Here is a 23077-nt window from a genome sequence, read left to right on the forward strand (position 1 = left end):
AGTTTCCTCCCGTGCCGAGGCCAGGCTTGTCCGAAGAGTCAAGGCTAACCCAAGGACAACAAGGAAGGAGCTCCGGGAAGATCTCATGGCAGTGGGGACATTGGTTTCAGTCAATACCATAAGTAACGTACTCCACCGCAATGGTCTCCGTTCCAGACGAGCCCGTAAGGTACCTTTACTTTCAAAGCGTCATGTCAAGGCTCGTCTACAGTTTGCTCATGATCACTTGGAGGACTCTGAGACTGGCTGGTTCAAGGTTCTCTGGTCTGATGAGACCAAGATCGAGATCTTTGGTGCCAACCACACACGTGACGTTTGGAGACTTGATGGCACTGCATACGACCCCAAGAATTCCATCCCTACAGTCAAGCATGGTGGTGGCAGCATCATGCTGTGGGGCTGTTTCTCAGCCAAGGGGCCTGGCCATCTGGTCCGCATCCATGGGAAGATGGATAGCACGGCCTACCTGGAGATTTTGGCCAAGAACCTCCGCTCCTCCATCAAGGATCTTTAGATGGGTCGTCATTTCATCTTCCAACAAGACAGCGACCCAAAGCACACAGCCAAGAAAACCAAGGCCTGGTTCAAGAGGCAAAAAAATCAAGGTGTTGCAGTGGCCTAGTCAGTCTCCTGACCTTAACCCAATTGAAAACTTGTGGAAGGAGCTCAAGATTAAAATCCACATGAGACACCCAAAGAACCTAGATAACTTGGAGAAGATCTGCATGGAGGAGTGGGCCAAGATAACTCCAGAGACCTGTGCCGGCCTGATCAGGTCTTATAAAAGACGATTATTAGCTGTAATTGCAAACAAAGGTTATTCCACAAAATATTAAACCTAGGGGTTGAATAATAATTGACCCACACTTTTATGTTTACAATTTATAAAAATTTAACTGAGCAACAAAACTTTTTGGTTTGTAAGATTTATGCATCTATTAATAAATCCTGCTCTTGTTTGAAGTTTGAAGGCTCTAACTTATTTGCATTTTATTAAACCTGCTAAATATGCAGGGGGTTGAATACTACTTGTAGGCACTGTATTTTCCATAGTAATTTTGACATTTGAAGCCCCTTTTGAGCCGGCAGAACTGACGAGGTTCTGAGATGAATACCAGTACATACACTTGTCACTAGCTGGTGTCAGTGCTCTGCGAGAATACAAGCTACATACAAGACCAGGATTAACATTCGGCTGGCTGATGGACAGTTTGGGAAAGATTTGCATCTTATGACTGTAGGGTTTTTACTCACTCGGCTGCGGTTGAGGTAGGCACGGGATGCGGTTTCACTAAAAAGTCCAGGCTGATTTACTAAGACTTCATAAACTGCTCAGGAAGCTAAACAAAAATACAGCTTTTTTTCCGGCACAAAGTGAAAACAAAAAGAAAATAGTCCACACAATATTGCAGATTCACCCGCTTGGATTAGTGTCCAGTTCTTGAGTCCTCAGCAAAGACCAACACTTTGAGATATACACACCTCCAGACACAGGCACTGAATGAGACAACTGGTCTCCATTTTATCTGACATACCATGCCCCCGGGGGTATGTGAGCAGTCAGTCCCATCGATCTCTGACTGCTCGTAAAGCTGGCCCTGATATGCCCTATTAACTCTCTCGGCACTATATGTGCTGGAGCCTACTTTCCCAGACTTACATCACTGAAGCTACCAACATCGATGATGCAGGTCTTCCCTTATGGACCTGTCCGGTGGCCATCTTACAAGATCGACATTGCTCCTGATTATAAAAACAAGGCCTCTTTAATGAAAATTTGGACATTACATATATCTTGGTCTCCCACGGGAATCCTTGTTTCCACAAAAGATATAAAAATGTAACATGGATATTACATATTTGTCTGAAGATTTAAATTATGGGCTTATAATGGCCATGGTAACTAGTGTGGCGTGAATACTTGGTTCCTTCTGCTCAGCTATATGTGCAGGTGTTATTAATGGAGAGAGCAACCCACAGCCAGACACATCTGATAGCGACTTGTCCCCCAGAAGCAAAGACGATAATCAAAATACCCAATCCTTGCTCCCTGACATCTGTTGTTGGGGAAGAATTGGTTTACCCCACACATATACATAGTTGTCCGGTTTCATCAACATCAGCTTACAACCAATGTGTGAGGGCACAGTTACTAATTTTCCTTCTATTGCAATTATATTTCCCTGATTTAGGCATTGTCCTTTGCGTATACAAGTCTTGCCATCAGGTCAAGAACATGAATGGAAAAGTACTGAACCTTCTCTCATCAATCTTCAGGAGCACGCCGCACCCCAGCCTGCAGGCATCTGTGGTCCTGCTTGACAGGTGTAAACATTAGGATCGTTGCAGCGCTGGCCTGAACGTTGTGCTCTCCATTGGTGCTATATGAAGCAGATTTGACCCTGGAGCGATCCACGCAGCCTCAGAGCAGTGCTTACAAGCTCTAGAAGAGCGAGCTTGTAAGGACCTGCACATGTTCAGCCTATTAAACTACACTGCATTACAGATGACAAGTCTTATGTTTTCAATGACCAAAAAAACAAAACAAAACTGAAAAGAATACCTATAACAGGATGGTAATTTTTCAACTGTGTCACTTCCATTGGATCAGTTGGTTTCAGAGGATTTTCTGAAGTGTCACCCAGACATGCACCACGTTTTTCCTTTTGCTTTCCTTTAGATGTATCATCGGTCTCTGGTCTGCCAGGCCCCGATTGTCCTACAGGTGAGCGTGACCTGTACAATGTCCCAGAGTTAGTAACAGAACACACATGACATGTAGCAATTTCATCTGTTTTCAATGTGTACATTAGAAAAAAAATCCTGATAGACTTGTCCTAAAGGGAATTTATCACCATAATTTCATTTTTTTACATTATTGAGAGTACATCAATTATTGTACATGGGCTTTTTGATGCACAATTCCAGAGATTTGTGTTACAGCAGACAACTAGACAAAGCAAAACTTATAGGATGTATTAACTCTACAGGGGTGTTGTGAGCATGCTCTGTGATATGTGCAGGAAGATGGGAGAGATCAAATGTTCCCATCATCAATTATAATGGTGGATCCGGAGTTATCTGCCTCCAGCTGTAGAACAGAGGTGATAGCGTGCTCTTGTCTTTAAAAAAAAATGTGGCATGATTGCTAAAAAATGATCCCTATGATAGCCTCTGTGGCCAGAATAAAAACGGCTACTTAAAAACACTAACTTTTTTTAATATAGTACTATAGGATAATAACATTTAAAAAATATCTCATGCAAAAACCTGACGAACAATTAATGATATATACATGACGACACAGCATTTTTTCTTAATTAGGCCAGACGTATTTCTCAGTAGGTCAGGAGACATAGGCCATTGTCCATATAATTACATACCACACTGATATGTGATGAACCATAACAGCGGGAAGTGACCAGAAACAAAGGAAAGTGGATAAAATTTGTATCTTTTATTTATTACAATATAAAAACCATGGAAGAATATAATGTAAAAAGGCAGGGAATCTACTATATAATTGTCTAAGGGTCACTTCCATCTTTCTGTCTGTCACGGATATTCATTGGTCACGGCCTCTGTCTGTCATGGAATCCAAGTTGCTGATTGGTCTCGCCAGCTGCCTGTCATGGCTGCCGCGACCAATCATCGACGGCCACAGTCCGATTAGTCCCTCCCCTGCAGTCAGCGCCCGACGCCCGCTCCATACTCCCCGCAGTCACCGCTCACACAGGGTTAATGCCAGCGGTAACGGACCGCGTTATGCCGCGGGTAACTCACTCCGTTACCGCCGCTATTAACCCTGTGTGACCAAGTTTTTACCATTGATGCTGCCTATGCAGCGTCAATAGTAAAAATATCTAATGTTAAAAATAATTTAAAAAAAAATAAAAAATCATTATATACTCACCTTTCGCGACGCTCCGGTGACCGCTCCATGCAAGCGGCAGGTTCCAGTGCCAAGGATGGTATGGGAGAAGGACCTGCCATGACGTCACGGTCATGTGACCGCGACGTCATCACAGGCCCTGCGCGCCTGCGTGAATAGGACCTGCCATGACGTCACGGTCATGTGACCACGTCGTCATCACAGGTCCTGCGCGCCTGCGCGAAAAGGATCTGCCATGCCGTCACGGTTATGTGACCGCGACGTCATCACAGGTCCTGAGCGCCTGCGCGAGAAGGACCTGCCATGACGTCACGGTCATGTGACCAAACTACAAGGGGTCCTTGGAAGGTGAATATATGTTTATTTTTTTAACCTGTGACATACGTGGCTGGGCAATATATTACGTGGCTGGGCAATATACTACGTGACTGGGCAATATACTATGTGGCTGGGCAATATACCACGTGGCTGGGCAATATTTTATGTGGCTGGGCAATATTCTACGTGGCTGGGCAATATACTACGTGGACATGCATATTCTAGAATACCCGATGCGTTATAATCGGGCCACCATCTAGTAGAAAATAACCTGCAAGAAAAATGAGGGAGGGGACAGCACGTAGAACCAAAAACCCTCAGTCACTATAGACTGCGGGGTAGGACTCAGCACTCCTTTCTGACCGCACTACCTGGCAGTAACTACACCCCCCAGCAGGTAACATACTTTTGATACCTTAGCATTCTATAGTGACTGAGGGTTTTTTGTGTATACATGTTTGCTGCATGGAGATTTTGATCCAGGAGAATGTCAAATAGGCTGCATATGGATTTTTTACTAGTCCCCATAACCCCTCTGGCTGGTAATCTGACCTTATACATTCTACTAACAGGGAGGTATTATTCTGGACGCACAAGGTTTTTGTTATCATTTTTCCTTTATATTCTCTTTTGGACATTTGTTATTCCATAGCCATTTGCTTGCCATATATTTTATGACACTCATTACTTTCCTCCTAATTTTCTCCGTTTTGGTGCAAGTTTATGTTTCTACGTGCTGTCCCCTCCCTCGTTTTTTCTTGGAGGTTATTTTCTATTCCACTGCCTTTTTATATTATATTCTTCCATGGTTTTTATATTGTAATAAATAAAAGATACAAATTTTATCCACTTTCCGTTGTTTCTGGTCACTTCCTGCTGTTATGGTTCATCACATATCAGTGTGGTATATAAATAGTGCATTGAAGTGCGTTTTGGCCTAGTTTATTTAGGACTATGAGAATTAACATTGTTCATATAAGCCTGAACGTTGACTCACGAGTTAATGTTTGTTGAAGAGCTGCTGTTTACCTATTATACCAACTCTTAGGGTATGTGCACACGTAGAATGATCCTCTGCGGATTTTTCCGCAGCGGATTTTGCAGGGCAAAAACTGCGCGTTTTTCCTGCGGATTTACAGCGGTTTTTGTGTGGATTCCACTGCGGTTTTCTATTATGGAGCAGGTGTAAAACCGCTGCAGATTCCGCACAAAGAATTGACATGCTGCGGAATGTAAACTGCTGCGTTTACACGCGTTTTTTCCCGCAGCATGTGCACTGCGGATTGCGTTTCCCATAGGTTTACATTGTACTGTAAACTCATGGGAAACTGCTGCGGACCCGCAGCTGCGGAAACGCTGCGGATCCGCAGCAAAATCCGCAGCGTGCACACATAATCTTACAGTTTATTGTGCTGCTATGCTTGGAGGACAGGGTCATTGAACAATCAAGGTTTGCTAAAATGTTGATTACCTACTGTATAAAATCCACGCAGCTTTTTGACCTACAGACATTGAAGGATAAACTATGCAAATTGATCAAATAGTTGAACAATGAGAAATTACCTCATCCCCCTTCCCCCTGACCTGGGATTGATGGCCTGAAGGACAGTTGTGGACTATAAAAGGCGATCTGCCTCTGTTCCAAGAGAGATTCTACAGGATGCCAGCTTAAGAGGCCATGACCATAGCTGGAGAAACACAGATCTGCTCCACTAACCATCACTGAACCCTCAAAGACATTTGGAGAATCCAGGTTGGGACAATCAGATCATCTGGCCCCATTGCGATGCTCTGAGAAACCAGGTTGGGACAATCAGGTCACCTGGCCCCATGGAGACGTTTGAAAAAGCCAGGTTGGGACAATCAGGTCACCGGGCCACGTACCTCAATGGAATGTCTGCTTCCTAAGCTTGTCGTTACATCATCTCTGTGGGTGTCCATCAAAAGCGGAGTGCCATTGGTGGGGATAGTAGGCCCTGGTAGCCCCGAAGTCGCAGCTGCTCTAATCCTGGCAAGCCAGCAGAAGGGGGACTCTGTAATTTGCACCATTTTGTGTATTTGCTGGTACTGTTCTATAGTTTTTTCTATAGTGTTCTATAGGTTATTGTCTGCTGGAGCTTCAATAAAGTATTACTACACTATTTTACCCTCACCCTGTGTTGTCTGAGTAGTATTCTGCCCATGGAGTAGGACAGCGAGCATTCAGTGGGATGAGCCTTGGTCCATGCGGACTTTCTAAAGACAGCCGGGCAAATCGGACGATAGCACCCTCTGACCCTCGAGTCTCCGCACAGTATTTTTCAGACAAGTCAATGCACTTTTTAGCAAAAAAAAATGCTTCTAAAAAAGTGAGTGCATCTTCTAGTCTGGAGGAAGCTTCCTGTGTTTAAGCAGAAGACTGATAGTGTCCTTCCCGATTACAGAGAACTGCGCAGCAGCACAGTTCTCTCTCCTTCTGCTCAATCACTAAAGCTGCATGGATCCTGCATGTTCTGGACACCTGAAGGACCTTTCAAATCATGTGATCAGTCAGAAGAAATTTCAATATCTGATAATATAGCTTAGCTGTGTGTGTTTGATAATGTAGCAGAACTGTGTGTATGCAAAAGAACCGTGTGTGTATACAGCAGTGCTGTGTGCCTGTAATACAGGTCCTTCTCAAAAAATTAGCATATAGTGTTAAATTTCATTATTTACCATAATGTAATGATTACAATTAAACTTTCATATATTATAGATTCATTATCCACCAACTGAAATTTGTCAGGTCTTTTATTGTTTTAATACTGATGATTTTGGCATACAACTCCTGATAACCCAAAAAACCTGTCTCAATAAATTAGCATATCAAGAAAAGGTTCTCTAAACGACCTATTACCCTAATCTTCTGAATCAACTAATTAACTCTAAACACATGCAAAAGATACCTGAGGCTTTTATAAACTCCCTGCCTGGTTCATTACTCAAAACCCCCATCATGGGTAAGACTAGCGACCTGACAGATGTCAAGAAGGCCATCATTGACACCCTCAAGCAAGAGGGTAAGACCCAGAAAGAAATTTCTCAACAAATAGGCTGTTCCCAGAGTGCTGTATCAAGGCACCTCAATGGTAAGTCTGTTGGAAGGAAACAATGTGGCCGAAAACGCTGTACAACGAGAAGAGGAGACCGGACCCTGAGGAAGATTGTGGAGAAGGACCGATTCCAGACCTTGGGGAACCTGAGGAAGCAGTGGACTGAGTCTGGTGTGGAAACATCCAGAGCCACCGTGCACAGGCGTGTGCAGGAAATGGGCTACAGGTGCCGCATTCCCCAGGTAAAGCCACTTTTGAACCATAAACAGTGTCAGAGGCGCCTGACCTGGGCTACAGAGAAGCAGCACTGGACTGTTGCTAAGTGGTCCCAAGTACTTTTTTCTGATGAAAGCAAATTTTGCATGTCATTCGGAAATCAAGGTGCCAGAGTCTGGAGGAAGACTGGGGAGAAGGAAATGCCAAAATGCCTGAAGTCCAGTGTCAAGTACCCACAGTCAGTGATGGTGTGGGGTGCCATGTCAGCTGCTGGTGTTGGTCCACTGTGTTTCATCAAGGGCAGGGTCAATGCAGCTAGCTATCAGGAGATTTTGGAGCACTTCATGCTTCCATCGGCTGAAATGCTTTATGGAGATGAAGATTTCATTTTTCAGCACGACCTGGCACCTGCTCACAGTGCCAAAACCACTGGTAAATGGTTTACTGACCGTGGTATTACTGTGCTCAATTGGCCTGCCAACTCTCCTGACCTGAACCCCATAGAGAATCTGTGGGATATTGTGAAGAGAAAGTTGAGAGACGCAAGACCCAACACTCTGGATGAGCTTAAGGCCGCTATTGAAGCATCCTGGGCCTCCATAACATCTCAGCAGTGTCACAGGCTGATTGCCTCCATGCCACGCCGCATTGAAGCAGTCATTTCTGCCAAAGGATTCCCGACCAAGTATTGAGTGCATAACTGAACATTATTATTTGATGGTTTTTTTGTTTGTTATTAAAAAACACTTTTATTTGATTGGATGGGTGAAATATGCTAATTTATTGAGACAGGTTTTTTGGGTTATCAGGAGTTGTATGCCAAAATCATCAGTATTAAAACAATAAAAGACCTGACAAATTTCAGTTGGTGGATAATGAATCTATAATATATAAAAGTTTAATTGTAATCATTACATTATGGTAAATAATGAAATTTAACACTATATGCTAATTTTTTGAGAAGGACCTGTATGCATGCAGCCGTGTTGTGTATGTTTACACTGCATACTCATAATGTGAGTGCTGTAAAGCTATATGTGTATAGTTCACATGCCGCAGACACCCTAACAATAGATCTATTACCAGGCTATATTTTTGTATATTTATATTACTGATATTGACCCCTCATACATAACTAATTTTTAGCTAGTAGGAAACGGGGACACAGGACCATGTGTTATGCTGCTGCCACTAGGAGGCTGACACTAAGTTAACCCCTTCATGACCCAGCCTATTTTGACCTTAAAGACCTTGCCGTTTTTTGCAATTCTGACCAGTGTCCCTTTATGAGGTAATAACTCAGGAACGCTTCAACGGATCCTAGCGGTTCTGAGATTGTTTTTTCGTGACATATTGGGCTTCATGTTAGTGGTAAATTTAGGTCAATAAATTCTGCGTTTATTTGTGATAAAAACGGAAATTTGGCGAAAATTTTGAAAATTTCGCAATTTTCACATTTTGAATTTTTATTCTGTTAAACCAGAGAGATATGTGACACAAAATAGTTAATAAATAACGTTTCCCACATGTTTACTTTACATCAGCACAATTTTGGAAACAAAATTTTTTTTTGTTAGGAAGTTATAAGGGTTAAAATTTGACCAGCGATTTGTCATTTTTACAACGAAATTTACAAAACCATTTTTTTTAGGGACCACCTCACATTTGAAGTCAGTTTGAGGGGTCTATATGGCTGAAAATACCCAAAAGTGACACAATTCTAAAAACTGCACCCCTCAAGGTACTCAAAACTACATTCAAGAAGTTTATTAACCCTTCAGGTGCTTCACAGCAGCAGAAGCAACATGGAAGGAAAAAATGAACATTTAACTTTTTAGTCACAAAAATTATCTTTTAGCAACAATTTTTTTATTTTCCCAATGGTAAAAGGAGAAACTGAACCACGAAAGTTGTTGTCCAATTTGTCCTGAGTACGCTGATACCTCATATGTGGGGGTAAACCACTGTTTGGGCGCACGGCAGGGCTTGGAAGGGAAGGAGCGCCATTTGACTTTTTGAATCAAAAATTGGCTGCACTCTTTAGCGGACACCATGTCACGTTTTGAGAGCCCCCGTGTGCCTAAAAATTGGAGCTCCCCCACAAGTGACCCCATTTTGGAAACTAGACGCCCCAAGGAACTTATCTAGATGCATAGTGAGCACTTTGAACCCCCAGGTGCTTCACAAATTGATCCGTAAAAATGAAAAAGTACTTTTTTTTCACAAAAAAATTCTTTTAGCCTCAATTTTTTCATTTTCACATGGGCAACAGGATAAAATGGATCCTAAAATGTGTTGGGCAATTTCTCCTGAGTACGCCGATACCTCATATGTGGGGGTAAACCACTGTTTGGGCACATGGTAAGGCTCGGAAGGGAAGGAGCGCCATTTGACTTTTTGAATGAAAAATTATTTCCATCGTTAGCGGACACCATGTCGCGTTTGGAGAGCTCCTGTGTGCCTAAACATTGGCGCTCCCCCACAAGTGACCCCATTTTGGAAACTAGACCCCCCAAGGAACTTATTTAGATGCCTAGTGAGCACTTTAAACCCTCAGGTGCTTCACAAATTGATCTGTAAAAATGAAAAAGTACTTTTTTTCACAAAAAAATTCTTTTCGCCTCAATTTTTTTCATTTTCACATGGGCAGTAGGATAAAATGGATCATAAAATTTGTTGGGCAATTTCTCCCGAGTACGCCGATACCTCATATGTGGGGGTAAACCACTGTTTGGGCACACGGCAGGGCTCGGAAGGGAAGGCGCGCCATTTGACTTTTTGAATGGAAAATTAGCTCCAATTGTTAGCGGACACCATGTCGCGTTTGGAGAGCCCCTGTGTGCCTATGCATTGGAGCTCCCCCACAAGTGACCCCATTTTGGAAACTAGACCCCCCAAGGAACTTATCTAGATGCATATTGAGCACTTTAAACCCCCAGGTGCTTCACAGAAGTTTATAACGCAGAGCCATGAAAATAAAAAATAATTTTTCTTTCCTCAAAAATGATTTTTTAGCCTGGAATTTACTATTGTGCCAAGGATAATAGGAGAAATTGGACCCCAAATATTGTTGTCCAGTTTGTCCTGAGTACGCTGATACCCCATATGTGGGGGTAAACCACTGTTTGGGCGCACGGCAGGGCTCGGAAGGGATGGCACGCCATTTGGCTTTTTAAATGGAAAATTAGCTCCAATCATTAGCGGACACCATGTCACGTTTGGAGAGCCCCTGTGTGCCTAAACATTGGAGATCCCCCAGAAATGACCCCATTTTGGAAACTAGACCCCCAAAGGAACTAATCTAGATGTGTGGTGAGGACTTTGAACCCCCAAGTGCTTCACAGAAGTTTATAACGCAGAGCCATGAAAAAAAAAAAAAAAATTATTTTCTCAAAAATGATCTTTTAGCCTGCAATTTTTTATTTTACAAAGGGTAACAGGAGAAATTTGACCCCAAAAGTTGTTGTCCGGTTTCTCCTGAGTACGCTGATACCCCATATTTGGGGGTAAACGACTGTTTGGGCACATGCCGGGGCTCGGAAGTGAAGTAGTGACATTTTGAAATGCAGACTTTGATGGAATGCTCTGTGGGCGTCACGTTGCGTTTGCAGAGCCCCTGATGTGGCTTAACAGTAGAAACCCCCCACAAGTGACCCCATTTTGGAAACTAGACCCCGAAAGGAACTTATCTAGATGTGTGGTGAGCACTTTGAACCCCCAAGTGCTTCATAGAAGTTTATAATGCAGAGCCGTGAAAATAATAAATACGTTTTCTTTCCTCAAAAATAATTATTTAGCCCAGAATTTTTTATTTTCCCAAGGGTAACAGGAGAAATTGGATCCCAAAAGTTGTTGTCCAGTTTCTCCTGAGTACGCTGATACCCCATATGTGGGGGTAAACCACTGTTTGGGCACATGCCGAGGCTCGGAAGTGAAGTAGTGACGTTTTGAAATGCAGACTTTGATGGAATGCTCTGTGGGCGTCACGTTGCGTTTGCAGAGCCCCTGATCTGGCTTAACAGTAGAAACCCCCCACAAGTGACCCCATTTTGGAAACTAGACCCCGAAAGGAACTTATCTAGATGTGTGGTGAGCACTTTGAACCCCCAAGTGCTTCATAGAAGTTTATAATGCAGAGCCGTGAAAATAATAAATACGTTTTCTTTCCTCAAAAATAATTATTTAGCCCAGAATTTTTTATTTTCCTAAGGGTTACAGGAGAAATTGGACCCCAAAAGTTGTTGTCCAGTTTCTCCTGAGTACGCTGATACCCCATGTGTGGGGGTAAACCACTGTTTGGGCACACGTCGGGGCTCAGAAGGGAAGTAGTGACTTTTGAAATGCAGACTTTGATGGAATGGTCTGCGGGCGTCACATTGCGTTTGCAGAGCCCCTGGTGTGCCTAAACAGTAGAAACCCCCCACAAGTGACCCCATTTTAGAAACTAGACCCCCCAAGGAACTTATCTAGATATGTGGTGAGCACTTTGAACCCCCAAGTGCTTCACAGACGTTTACAACGCAGAGCCGTGAAAATAAAAAATCATTTTTCTTTCCTCAAAAATGATGTTTTAGCAAGCATTTCTTTATTTTCACAAGGGTAACAGGAGAAATTGGACCCCAGTAATTGTTGCGCAGTTTGTCCTGAGTATGCTGGTACCCCATATGTGGGGGTAAACCACTGTTTGGGTGCACGTCGGGGCTCGGAAGTGAGGGAGCACCATTTGACTTTTTGAATACAAGATTGGCTGGAATCAATGGTGGCGCCATGTTGCGTTTGGAGACCCCCTGATGTGCCTAAACAGTGGAAACCCCTCAATTCTAACTCCAACACACCCCTAACCCTTATCCCAACTGTAGCCGTAACCCTAATCACAACCCTAACCCCAACACACCCCCAACCCTAACCACAACCCTAATTCCAACCCAAACCTAGCCCTAAGGCTATGTGCCAACGTTGCGGATTCGTATGAGATTTTTCAGCACCATTTTTGAAAAATCCGCGGGTAAAAGGCACTGCGTTTTACCTGCGGATTTACCGCGGATTGCCAGTGTTTTTTGTCCGGATTTCACCTGCGGATTCCTATTGAGGAACAGGTGTAAAACGCTGCGGAATCCGCACAAAGAATTGACATGCTGCGGAAAATACAACGCAGCGTTCCCGCGCGGTATTTTCCGCACCATGGGCACAGCGGATTTGGCTTTCCATATGTTTACATGGTACTGTAAACCTGATGGAACACTGCTGCGGATCCGCAGCCAAATCCGCACCGTGTGCACATAGCCCAATTCTAAAGGTATGTGCACACGCTGCGGAAAACACTGCGGATCCGCAGCAGTTTCCCATGAGTTTACAGTTCAATGCAAACCTATGGAAAACAAAAATCGCTGTACACATGCTGCAGAAAAACTGCACGGAAACGCAGCGGTTTACATTCCGCAGCATGTCACTTCTTTCTGCGGATTCCGCAGCGGTTTTACAACTGCTCAAATAGAAAATCGCTGTTGTAAAACCGTATTGAAATGCGCAGAAAAAACATGGTAAATCCGCCATAAATCCGCAGCGGTTTAGCACTGCGGATTTATCAAATCCGCAGCGGAAAAATCCGCAGAGGACCAGAATATGTGTGCACATTCCTAACCCTACCCCTAACCCTACCCCTAACTCTTACCCCAACCTTAGTGGAAAAAATTTTTTTTTATTGTCCCTACCTATGGGGGTGACAAAGGGGGGGGGGGGGGTCATTTACTTTTTTTTTTATTTTGATCACTGAGATATAACCTATCTCAGTGATCAAAATTCACTCTGGAACGAATCTGCCGGCCGGCAGATTCGGCGGGCGCACTGCACGTGCGCCCGCCATTTTGGAAGATGGCGGCGCCCAGGAAAGAAGACGGACGGTCCCCGGGAGGCCAGGTAAGTATAAGGGGGGGGAGATCAGGGCACGGGGGGGGGGCGTCGGAGCACGGGGGGGGGGGCGGATCGGAACACGGGGGTGGGGTGGATTGGAGCACGGAGTGGGGGATCGCTGTGCGGGCGGGTGGATCGGAGCACGGGGGGGGGGGATCGCTGTGCGGGGGGTGGGATCGGAGTGCGGGGGGTTTGTTTGGAGCACGGGGGTGTGATTGGAGCACGGGGGGAGCGGGCAGGAGGACGGGGGAGCGGAGCACAGGACCGAGGGAAGCGGACCACAGATCGGGGGGCTGGGGGGGCGATCGGAGGGGTGGGGTGGGTGCACATTAGTGTGTCCAGCCATGGCCGATGATATTGCAGCATCGGCCATGGCTGGATTGTAATATTTCACCATTTTTTTTAGGTGAAATATTACAAATCGCTCTGATTGGCAGTTTCACTTTCAACAGCTAATCAGAGCGATCGTACCACGAGGGGGTGAAGCCACCCCCCCTGGGCTAAACTACCACTCCCCCTGTCCCTGCAGATCGGGCGAAATGGGAGTTAACCCATTCACCCGGCCTGCAGGGACGCGATCTTTCCATGACGCATATGCTGCGTCATGGGTCGGAATGGCACCGACTTTCATGACGCAGCGTATGCGTCAAAGGTCGGGAAGGGGTTAATACAAAGAAAGTTCGCTCCTCCTCTGCAGTATACACCCTCCTGCTGGCTCTCAGCTAATCAGTTCAGTGCAAAAGCAATAGGAGAACATTAACCATACATAAAAGCGGGCGGGGCCATAGCGGAGCGGGGACGGAGCTTCGGCCTGTACAAGGCCAAAGTCCAGGACTAAATTTATGCCCAGTCTGCTGCCTGTGTCCGAACTGCTCAGAGCCCCCCCTTCTCAGCGCTTACCCTGAGAGGCTGGAGATGTCCTTCGGATGATGCTGCAGGTACCTTCGCTGTATGCAGGTATCTCTATTGTGCTGCTGTCGCTGGTGATCTTTTTGGAAGGTGCAGGGATAAGGTTAAAAACCCTCAATCCACTCGCCCTTTCCTAGGGAGATGGAGAGGAACCGTTCGCCTCCTTGCTTCATCCGCTAGACAGTGGTGGAGCAGTGGGGCTGCAAAGACGCAAAAAAACGGAGGGTGTCTGTGCATCCAAGGGGTTCAATCCTGGTTGACACGGCTGGTTTTCGGGCATTAGGACTGGCTGCAGAAGAGGATACATGTAGGCGACACTCCATGTGCTGTTGGTTCGGAGGGATCGGAACCTTGAAAGGATCCGTCGCCCCTTCATCCAGGTAAAAAAAATATTAAGAATTAAAAATAGCAGACCCGTGTGCCTTCTACGGACACTTAGCAATAACTGGTTAGCTGAGAGCCAGCAGGAGGGTGTATACTGCAGGGAGGAGCGAACTTTTTTTGTATCACTTAGTGTCAGCCTCCTAGTGGCAGCAGCAAACACCCACGGTCTGTGTCCCCCAATGAGGCGAAGGAGAAATGTGTTTTCCTATTTTCTGCTGTCTAAATCTGGGGTGCGACTTCTAGTAAGGTGCCTCCTGTAGTCCGAAAAGTACGATAGATTCCTTTAAAGCCAAACCTCCTTTTTCCATAATGTTCACGCATTCTTACTGAGTAATCGGTCACAAAATAAAGTTTGCTTTCACTTACCGATTCCCAGATGTCGAATTTGAAATACGGAAACGGATTTGCTCAATAGCGCTTTTCACCAACGGATCATTTGGATTGATTGACGGATGCACAACAAACTCCACCTGTCAAATCATTTTCAACAGCTTTTAGCTAAGACCACGCAAACTATGAATAAGGCTTAACCAGACTAACTTACAGTGTTGGCTACTCTTTCTATGGTAAAATACTAGAACTGGAAATAAACCATCACCTTTCCTTTTTTCTGTCGCCTGCTCTTCTTTTTGTATACCAGCTACAATAATAAAGTCCATATTTTCAATTAACAGCGATATGGTGGGGGATAAACATTATAGCCCACCCTTCTTGACTCCGAATGGAGAGATGACAAGACTTGTCCGAGTAGCTGACAACACTTTCTCAACTGCTCTATTCCCAGTGTAAAATAACAACATGGCATGTCCTCTCCGGGGGCTCGCGTCACGTTGCTATATCACCTGAGCCCTGCAATCAATCAGTGGCAGCTTCACGCTCTCATCCTTTGGACGTAACTGACATTTGGAGGAAGTGACAGTAGCAGCGGCTCTCATTTCTTGTGTCCAAAGTATGAGAGAGTTATGCCGGTGCAGCTTCACTCTGCAGGGATCATGTATCATACCAACCCCTGTGAGGAGCTGGCCACGGATTAAAGACTATTGGACCAATGCAGGTAGAGCTGAATCCACGGCTCTAAGGGATGCAGACATTTTCCTGAACGGAGCACAAGTTATGTTGATCTTATTGTTGTGTTTTACTAGAGATTTGCTTTCTGTGTTTTATTAGAGATTTGCTTGCTCGTCAGTTTCACTAATTTCACCTGGAAAGTGTTCAGTTTAAGGAATCAATGTTTCCATTCAATGACAGTAGTCAGAGGAAGATGTGCAGGCTGGATACCTAAGGCCGGACATGAGATTGGTAATCAGGTAAAGCAATCATTCCATCACTCTTGTTAGTGTCTTAGAGGCCTCAATTGAGCCAGTGTTTCATATAAACCTGTACGTTTACTCTTGTTGTATGTTAATTTGTGAATGCCTGCTGATTACTTATTGCTTCAGCCCACTGCAGTTTACTAACCTACACAACTTAGAATAAATATGCAGCTTTTTGAGCAATCAATGAATGATCACCTCCCCACACCTTCATCAAATCCTGTGGAAGAATGTCCCGAATAGGAGATGTGGGTATATAGTCTCTGGCTTTCTCTGCAAAGATACTCTCTTCAGGAGCAGCCAAAGGAACCATGGCTCCATCTGGTAGAATACAGCTCTGCTCCTCTGTCTATCACTGAATCCACAAAGACGAATAGAGAACTATACTATACGTTGTTGTTGGCTGGAGCTGGGTACATGTGCTATGGTAGTGATACCCATCATTTGGATGTGAGGAACTATCTTAAAGGATATATCCGGGACTTTCCAAAAAAACGTATCTAAACACTAACTGTGAGGGACAAAGTAAATGTCTCTCCACTCCTGGAATGTGCCCGAATGCCATAAAATGCTATGAAGTTTACCTTTAATTAACGTATGCTTTTTGAAGCTCTTAACACAAGGGTGCAAACTCTTCTGCAGCTATAGCAACCTGAACCTCTTGTGTGACTAAGCACATGGCACAACAAGTCACAGCAGACTGCTGTATGGAATCTGTACTTATAATAACAGAATGCAATAACTCTATGGTGAGCCGAGCACATATTCAGAATCGGCGTTCCTTTCCTCACGCGCACATATTATTTAGCCAAATGTAGCACTCTGGATAATGGAGTTATAAAGCATAGCCAACAGGAATTACATACGGTAGTCATATTTAGTCTACATGCACAGATAAAATCCAGGGGAATCGAGTGGCGATACAACCAATCCATTCATAGCTTTGGGCGCAAAGTTATGGGCCAGCCACAGTTCTAGGCAGAAAATCATAGTCTCAGACATGAGAGGAGAGAGGCTGCACCACCCAGGGGTGAGAGCAGATGTGTGAGGTAGCAGCCTAGGAGATATAAGGCAGCCCTCTTTTTGGACTGAGTTTTCTGATGGCCGGAGGTTACGTTTGCTGACGCAGCCCGGAAAGCCTGTAACTAAGATTTGGACCTGTGATTCATCAGCACCTCCCTGTAGTCACATGCTACATAACACGGTAATTGCAACCTATCTATACCTACCCTTGTACTACACTCCTGACTGTATATATTTGCTCTTGTATGTATAGCTGTATTTTCTAAATATATATATATATATATATATTTTTTAAATATAAAATTAATCTTGGGCTGCTCTTTTATCTCGATCCACGAATCCCCATGTCTGCACGCTCCGTTGGTTATTATACGCTACACCAGGGTTGGTTCCTGACCCGATATAAGCCTGCTGTCGCATGGGGCTTATTTTAAATGAGGAACTGGTGGCAGAATACCGTACTGTTTTAGTGAGGAGCTCTGGCAGTGACGTCCGGGAGGTTTAGATATATATCCCCAGGCTGGACTGGTGATATATATCCCCCCTCACTGGGAGCGCCTCACTAACTCGTACCTATAAGGGAAGCCTTTCCGGCGACTATTTGCCCTCGGTGCAGTTCCCTGACTGACCTGAGGCAAGTGGTGGTGCCAGAGAGCCGATCCCTGCTGGGTCCTTCTCTCCCCTCCCCCGAGAGAAGTTGAAGCCCCCTGTCCCTGTGAGATCCCTCACAGATTGTGGCAGCGCGGTGGGATCGAGATAATAGTGTGCGTGGGATCTCTACTCCCAGACACTAAGGATTTTTGGAAAAAACGGATCCGTTTTTTTCCCATAGAGTTGTATTAGCGCCGGATTGTGCCTGATGGCCAGACATTTCATCCGTTTTTTTCCGGATCCGTCCAAATAGTCGTTTCCGGCGGACGGAGAAAACATCCACAGCAACGTTTTTTTTTTGTCCGGCGAAAAAAATGCACAGTGACGGAACCGGCCAAAAACACATGAAACGGATGTGTGAAACAATTAATCCGGCGTCCGGATCCGGTTTTCAAAGCATTTTCCATGCAAATCATGCGTATTGTCTCTCTCTCGCTCGTCCCCGAAACAGGAAGTCAAAAATTCACGCGCATTAAAGAAGGCCAGATCCAGCTAAAAAACAGATCCAGCACATCAGTTTTTCACAATTTGCGCCAGATCCGTTTTTTTTTTTACAAATTTGCCAGATTTAGCCTGAAAACAAAAAACTGATGTGTGAAACTAGCCTTAGGCCTCTTTCACACTTCTGTCTTTCAGCTCCCGTCACAATTTGTCGATTTTTGAGAATGCAGGATCCTGCATTTTCCCATAGACTTGTATTAGCGATGGATTGTGACGGATGGCCATCCGTTTCATCCGTCTTTCACTGGATCCTGCATAAAAAAACAGTCCATCGGGCAGAGAAAACGTCCAGATTAACTGATTTTCTGCACGTCGGAAAATCGGTCAGCGACGCATCCTGCGCTGCCCGTCACTGGCTACAATGGAAGCCTATGGGCGCAGGATGCGTCGATGCCTGTGAAAAGCAGGAATCCAGCGATGGGTCCCGCCTTTTCAAAGAGAGCATGCGTGGAAGAATTTCCCGTCAGGGAAATTCTCTCTCGCTCTCTTTCTCTTTTTACTATTGATGCTGCCTATGCAGCATCAATAGTAACAAGATATAATGTGAAAAATAGTAGTACTAGGAACGCTAGCTGCCAGGAGCATCGCTGCGCGGAACGCCGGTAGGTGAGAATACTTTTTATTTTTTTTAACCTGGTTTGGGTTGTGTATGCGGAAAACCTCTGTGAAGACGCACGCAATACAGGTGCACATAGCCTCGACGGGTCCATCAGAAAGACTGGCCTAGTGCACACGTTTTCCACAATCTGCACAGGATCCATCAGACGGTTGACGGATCCTGTGCACATTTGGAAGACGGAAGTGTGAAAGTAGCCTAAAGATCAGCTCAGCATTACACAGTCCGACTGCAAAGTACAGTAGGTGTGTGGGTGCTCGGGTTGCCGCTGTGTCCGTGACCGAGGGCTGAAAAGACTGGCTGCAAGCACTTGAAGTCGGACAAGAATGATGGCCGCGAAGCTAGCCCGTAATGCGAGAATGACTGTACTGGTTCCGAAGAAGGGGTGAACCAGGGGGGGTCCTGCCCAGGCTAAGCCTTTCCGGCGACTATTTGCCCTTGGTGCAGTTCCCTGACTGACCTGAGGCAAGTGGTGGCGCCAGAGAGCCGATCCCTGCTGGGTCCTTTTCTCCCCTCCCTCAAGGTGAGCGAAGTCGACGCCCCCTTCCCCCATGAGATCCCTCACACTAACAGGCAGGTAATTCTAACTTGCCTGCCTGTTGTGCACGGCGCCGTTCCTCCCCGGCAAAGAGTGGTCTGACAACTCTTGCCGGGGATGCAGAAGCCTCTGCTGACGTCACATCTACAAAACAGAGGCTTACTTTCCGGTCCGTTCTGTCGACTGGGTGGAACTTCCAAGATCATTCTGATTGACAGCCGGATCCCCGTTGCCTAACTGGGGGGAGCCAGCTGTCAATCAGAATGACCCTGGAAGTCCCGCCCCGTCGCACCAGCAGAGGGAGCTGAATCCCCACCAGGAGTGGACTGTGACCACTCTGTGCCGGGGAAGAATGGTGCCATGCACAACAGGCAGGTAAGTTGCAATTACCTGCCTGTTAGTTCTTAGATACATTTTTGTTTTTTTGTAAAGTCCCAGGTACCTCCTTTAAAAGACTGTGGTTGCTGGCTGGAGTGGGATATATGTGCCACGGTTGTGATATCCATCATGTGGAGGAGCATGGACTGTACCGGAAGGAGATACGAAAGCTGTGGGCCAACCAAAAGTCAGAAGACAGTGGGTATCTCATGGTTTGGGGACAGTGGAACCATCGGCCCCAGGATGGAATCTTGTAGATTGAGGACACTGCATTGTGACCATCTACCCGGAATTGCTGTAAGATCGTGGACGTAAGGAACAAAACATAGTTACATTGTTAACCTTGTTGTGATTATTACAACCCACAACCTCAGAGCTTCACAAGCCAATTAAGAGGGTGCAGTGGAAATGCATATCTGAAATACATACAGGCCTAAAGCTGGTCATACACATTAGATGACTGACAGCCATCGATGGTGACTCTCCCATGCGCTCCTATGTCCTCAATGAAAATAGGGATTTTTGTGTACTCACCGTAAAATCCTTTTCTCCGAGCCATTCATTGGGGGACACAGACCATGGGTGTATGCTGCTGCCACCAGGAGGCTGACACTAAGTAATACAAAGAAAAAGTTAGCTCCTCCCCTGCAGTATACACCCTCCTGCTGGCTCCCAGCTAACCAGTTCGGTGCAAAAGCAGTAGGAGATCAATAACGACATATAAGCGTAAAGCATGTCACATTATATATAAGAGTATAACATATCAAAAGATAAAAACAAAGCATAAGCTAATAACAGGGTGGGAGCTGTGTCCCCCAATGAATGGCTCGGAGAAAAGGATTTTACGGTGAGTACACAAAAATCCCTATTTCTCCTTTGCCTCATTGGGGGACACAGACCATGGGACGTCCCAAAGCAGTCCCTGGGTGGGGACAACATCACTTCAGGCCGTGTAGCCGCTACTTACAAGTGCGCCACCGCGGCCTGCAAAGTCCACCTGCCCAGACTCACATCTGTGGAAGTAAGTGAATTATAGTGAGTGAATTATAGTGCTTCAAGAATGCATGCGGCCTGGAGGAATTCGCAAGCCTGCGGTCGTGCTTGCCGACGTCTGGCGCCTAGAGCCCTCAGACAGGGAGATAGGCTGGCATCTAGCGCGAAAGGACTCCTGGATGGAGAAAAGAATCCACCAGGCTAATGTGGCCGAAGAAAAACGGCTAAACCCTTCCTGCGACCGTCAGGAAGCCTACTTACCATCGAAAAACCCGAGTAAAATGTCCAACCTTTGGAAGGACGTCGTCCTCGATACGTACCCACTCGGAGCACTCGCTTCTTCCAGATTATGGAGAACCCATTCCGCTTTGTGGACAAGAGCCGAAGGAGATGAGAGGACGATGCCCCTGCAACAGTGGAGATATAATACCCCTTGGCAACGAGGGAAGGGGATGGCTAGAGGGCAACCTTGCCTTGAAGGTAATAAGGAAAAAAGATAAAGAACAGAGCGTCGAGATCTGAAGACTCATCAGGAGGACAAGAACGCAGAGAAAGAAGGGGAGAGACCCTCCCTGATAGAAAAGTCTATCCGGATCAGAAAAGGAGTCCACTGTAAGATGCCCAGGACCATTAAGGTCCCACGGATTTAACGGTACGCGGTAGGGAAGAACTACAGGTTGAGGCCTGCAAGAAAGACCATATTTCCAGCTTGAGACAATAAGCCGGAAAAATACTAGTACCGCAAGCGAGAAAAAAACCTGACATGGTCAGTGCGGGTCTCCCGGGATCACTGGGGCCCTACCCGCTTCCGAAAAGGATTTAGACGTAGTGGAAGAGGGGTTATGGAAATTGGTACCATGGAAGAATAGATCATGCACTGCAATGGTCTTGGATCGCGAGGCCAAACCATGAACTGGAGTACATTGGCGTTCAGTTTGGACGCCATCCGAACTACCTCTGGAGTACTCCAGTGAAGGCAGGTCCGATGGAAGATTTCCGAGTGAAGTTCCCACTCACTTGAGGAAAAACCCGGACGGCTGAATATGTCTGCCGCCCAGTGTTCTACTCCAGGGAATGTACTGTTGAGATCACCGAAGATAGAACTCGGCCCATCAGAGAGTGCGAGGTACCTTAGCCATGGCACTTGACTGAGGGTACTTGCTAGATGGCTAACTTGGGGCACAGCCGAGGCATTATCCAACTGAAGACCCGCCAGAAGGCAGAGGGCCTGCTGAAGGAATAGCCGTACCGTTCGGATCTACAAAGAGATGATCGGGAGAAGAAAACTGGCAATGGTATCTCCCAATAGCCCTTGGGCCAGGAGAAGGCTCTGGAAGAGAAAGGAGCTCAGAGACTACCCTTTGAGAGCCTGATTGACTTGCAGAAAACGAGCGCAGCGAAGGAAACTGCTTCCGTAGACGTCCTTTCCCTCAGAACCCTCCTAGCGAATTGAAAGAACCGAGGGAATGAGAGATCGAGTGCGCAAGCTCCCTGTAGAAGGGCCACGACCTAGACCCGAGAGAGAATAACCATCCTTCTTGGGCAGGATCATCCTCAAAGAGGATCTGCTGGGCTCAGAATGAGGAAAAAAACTTGTCTAAGTTTAGCTGCTAGCCCAATAGAGAGGTAATTGCAAGTGATATGGACGACTCAGCGTAGTCCTAGGAGAGCGGCTACAAAGTCGACCAAATAGGGCAGGACGACCATGCTTCTAAGGTGCAAGAAGAACATGACAACCGTCATGACCCTTGCGACCACTCTGGTGTGGTAGCCAGGCAGAAGGGCCAGGTCATGAAAATACTGTTCGCGAATGGAAAGGCGAAGAGATTATAGTAGAGAGGAGAAATAGGTATGTGAGGGTAAGAATCCCGAATGACGATGGATGCCAGAAAACAACCACGTTTCTCTGTTGAAGAAGTGGCTGAGCGGAGGAACTCCATCCAAAAAAAGAAAGGGCCCTGTCAAAGGTTGTTAGAAGTTTGGGGTCCAGGAATGGAGATACTTTTTTCATTCCCTCCATTTTGGAACCAAGATCCCTTAGATCTAGACTGTCCTGGCCAATGCTTCCACTGCTGGTTGAGCCTGAAGAAGAGATACGATCCCTTGTCTCCCGCCCAGAAGATTTGATTGGCCAGCTATACTGTGGAACGAAGTAGATAAGGTCTGGGACCCGGAGACTTTCATTCTCTCCCTTTGGTCAAGCAACCCATGTGGCGGCTAAGGAAGGGTAGAGCGCTGAACCCGAAACCACAAGACGGAACGAACTAGATTTGCTATCCGACCGTCTGTGGAATCTTAATTGATGATACACCGGCCAGGATACTGGTAGGAATACCGCAAGAAATTCTGCCCGGCGAGTCT

General features: G+C 45.9%; 1 protein-coding gene across 1 annotated transcript in view; it reads right to left on the reverse strand.

Annotated features, from left to right (window-relative positions):
- Nucleotides 1–23077, reverse strand: part of GTF3C1 (general transcription factor IIIC subunit 1) — a 191310-nt gene that overhangs the window by 93279 nt on the left and 74954 nt on the right. The window contains exons 13-14 of the mRNA XM_069733955.1: nucleotides 15070–15173; nucleotides 2564–2736 (exon numbers count right to left, since the gene is read on the reverse strand). Of these exons, the coding sequence (XP_069590056.1) occupies nucleotides 2564–2736; nucleotides 15070–15173 (277 nt within the window). The remainder of the gene's footprint in view (nucleotides 1–2563; nucleotides 2737–15069; nucleotides 15174–23077) is intronic.

The sequence above is a fragment of the Ranitomeya imitator genome, chromosome 7, assembly GCF_032444005.1.
Source record: "Ranitomeya imitator isolate aRanImi1 chromosome 7, aRanImi1.pri, whole genome shotgun sequence".
Taxonomy (NCBI): Eukaryota; Metazoa; Chordata; class Amphibia; order Anura; family Dendrobatidae; genus Ranitomeya; species Ranitomeya imitator.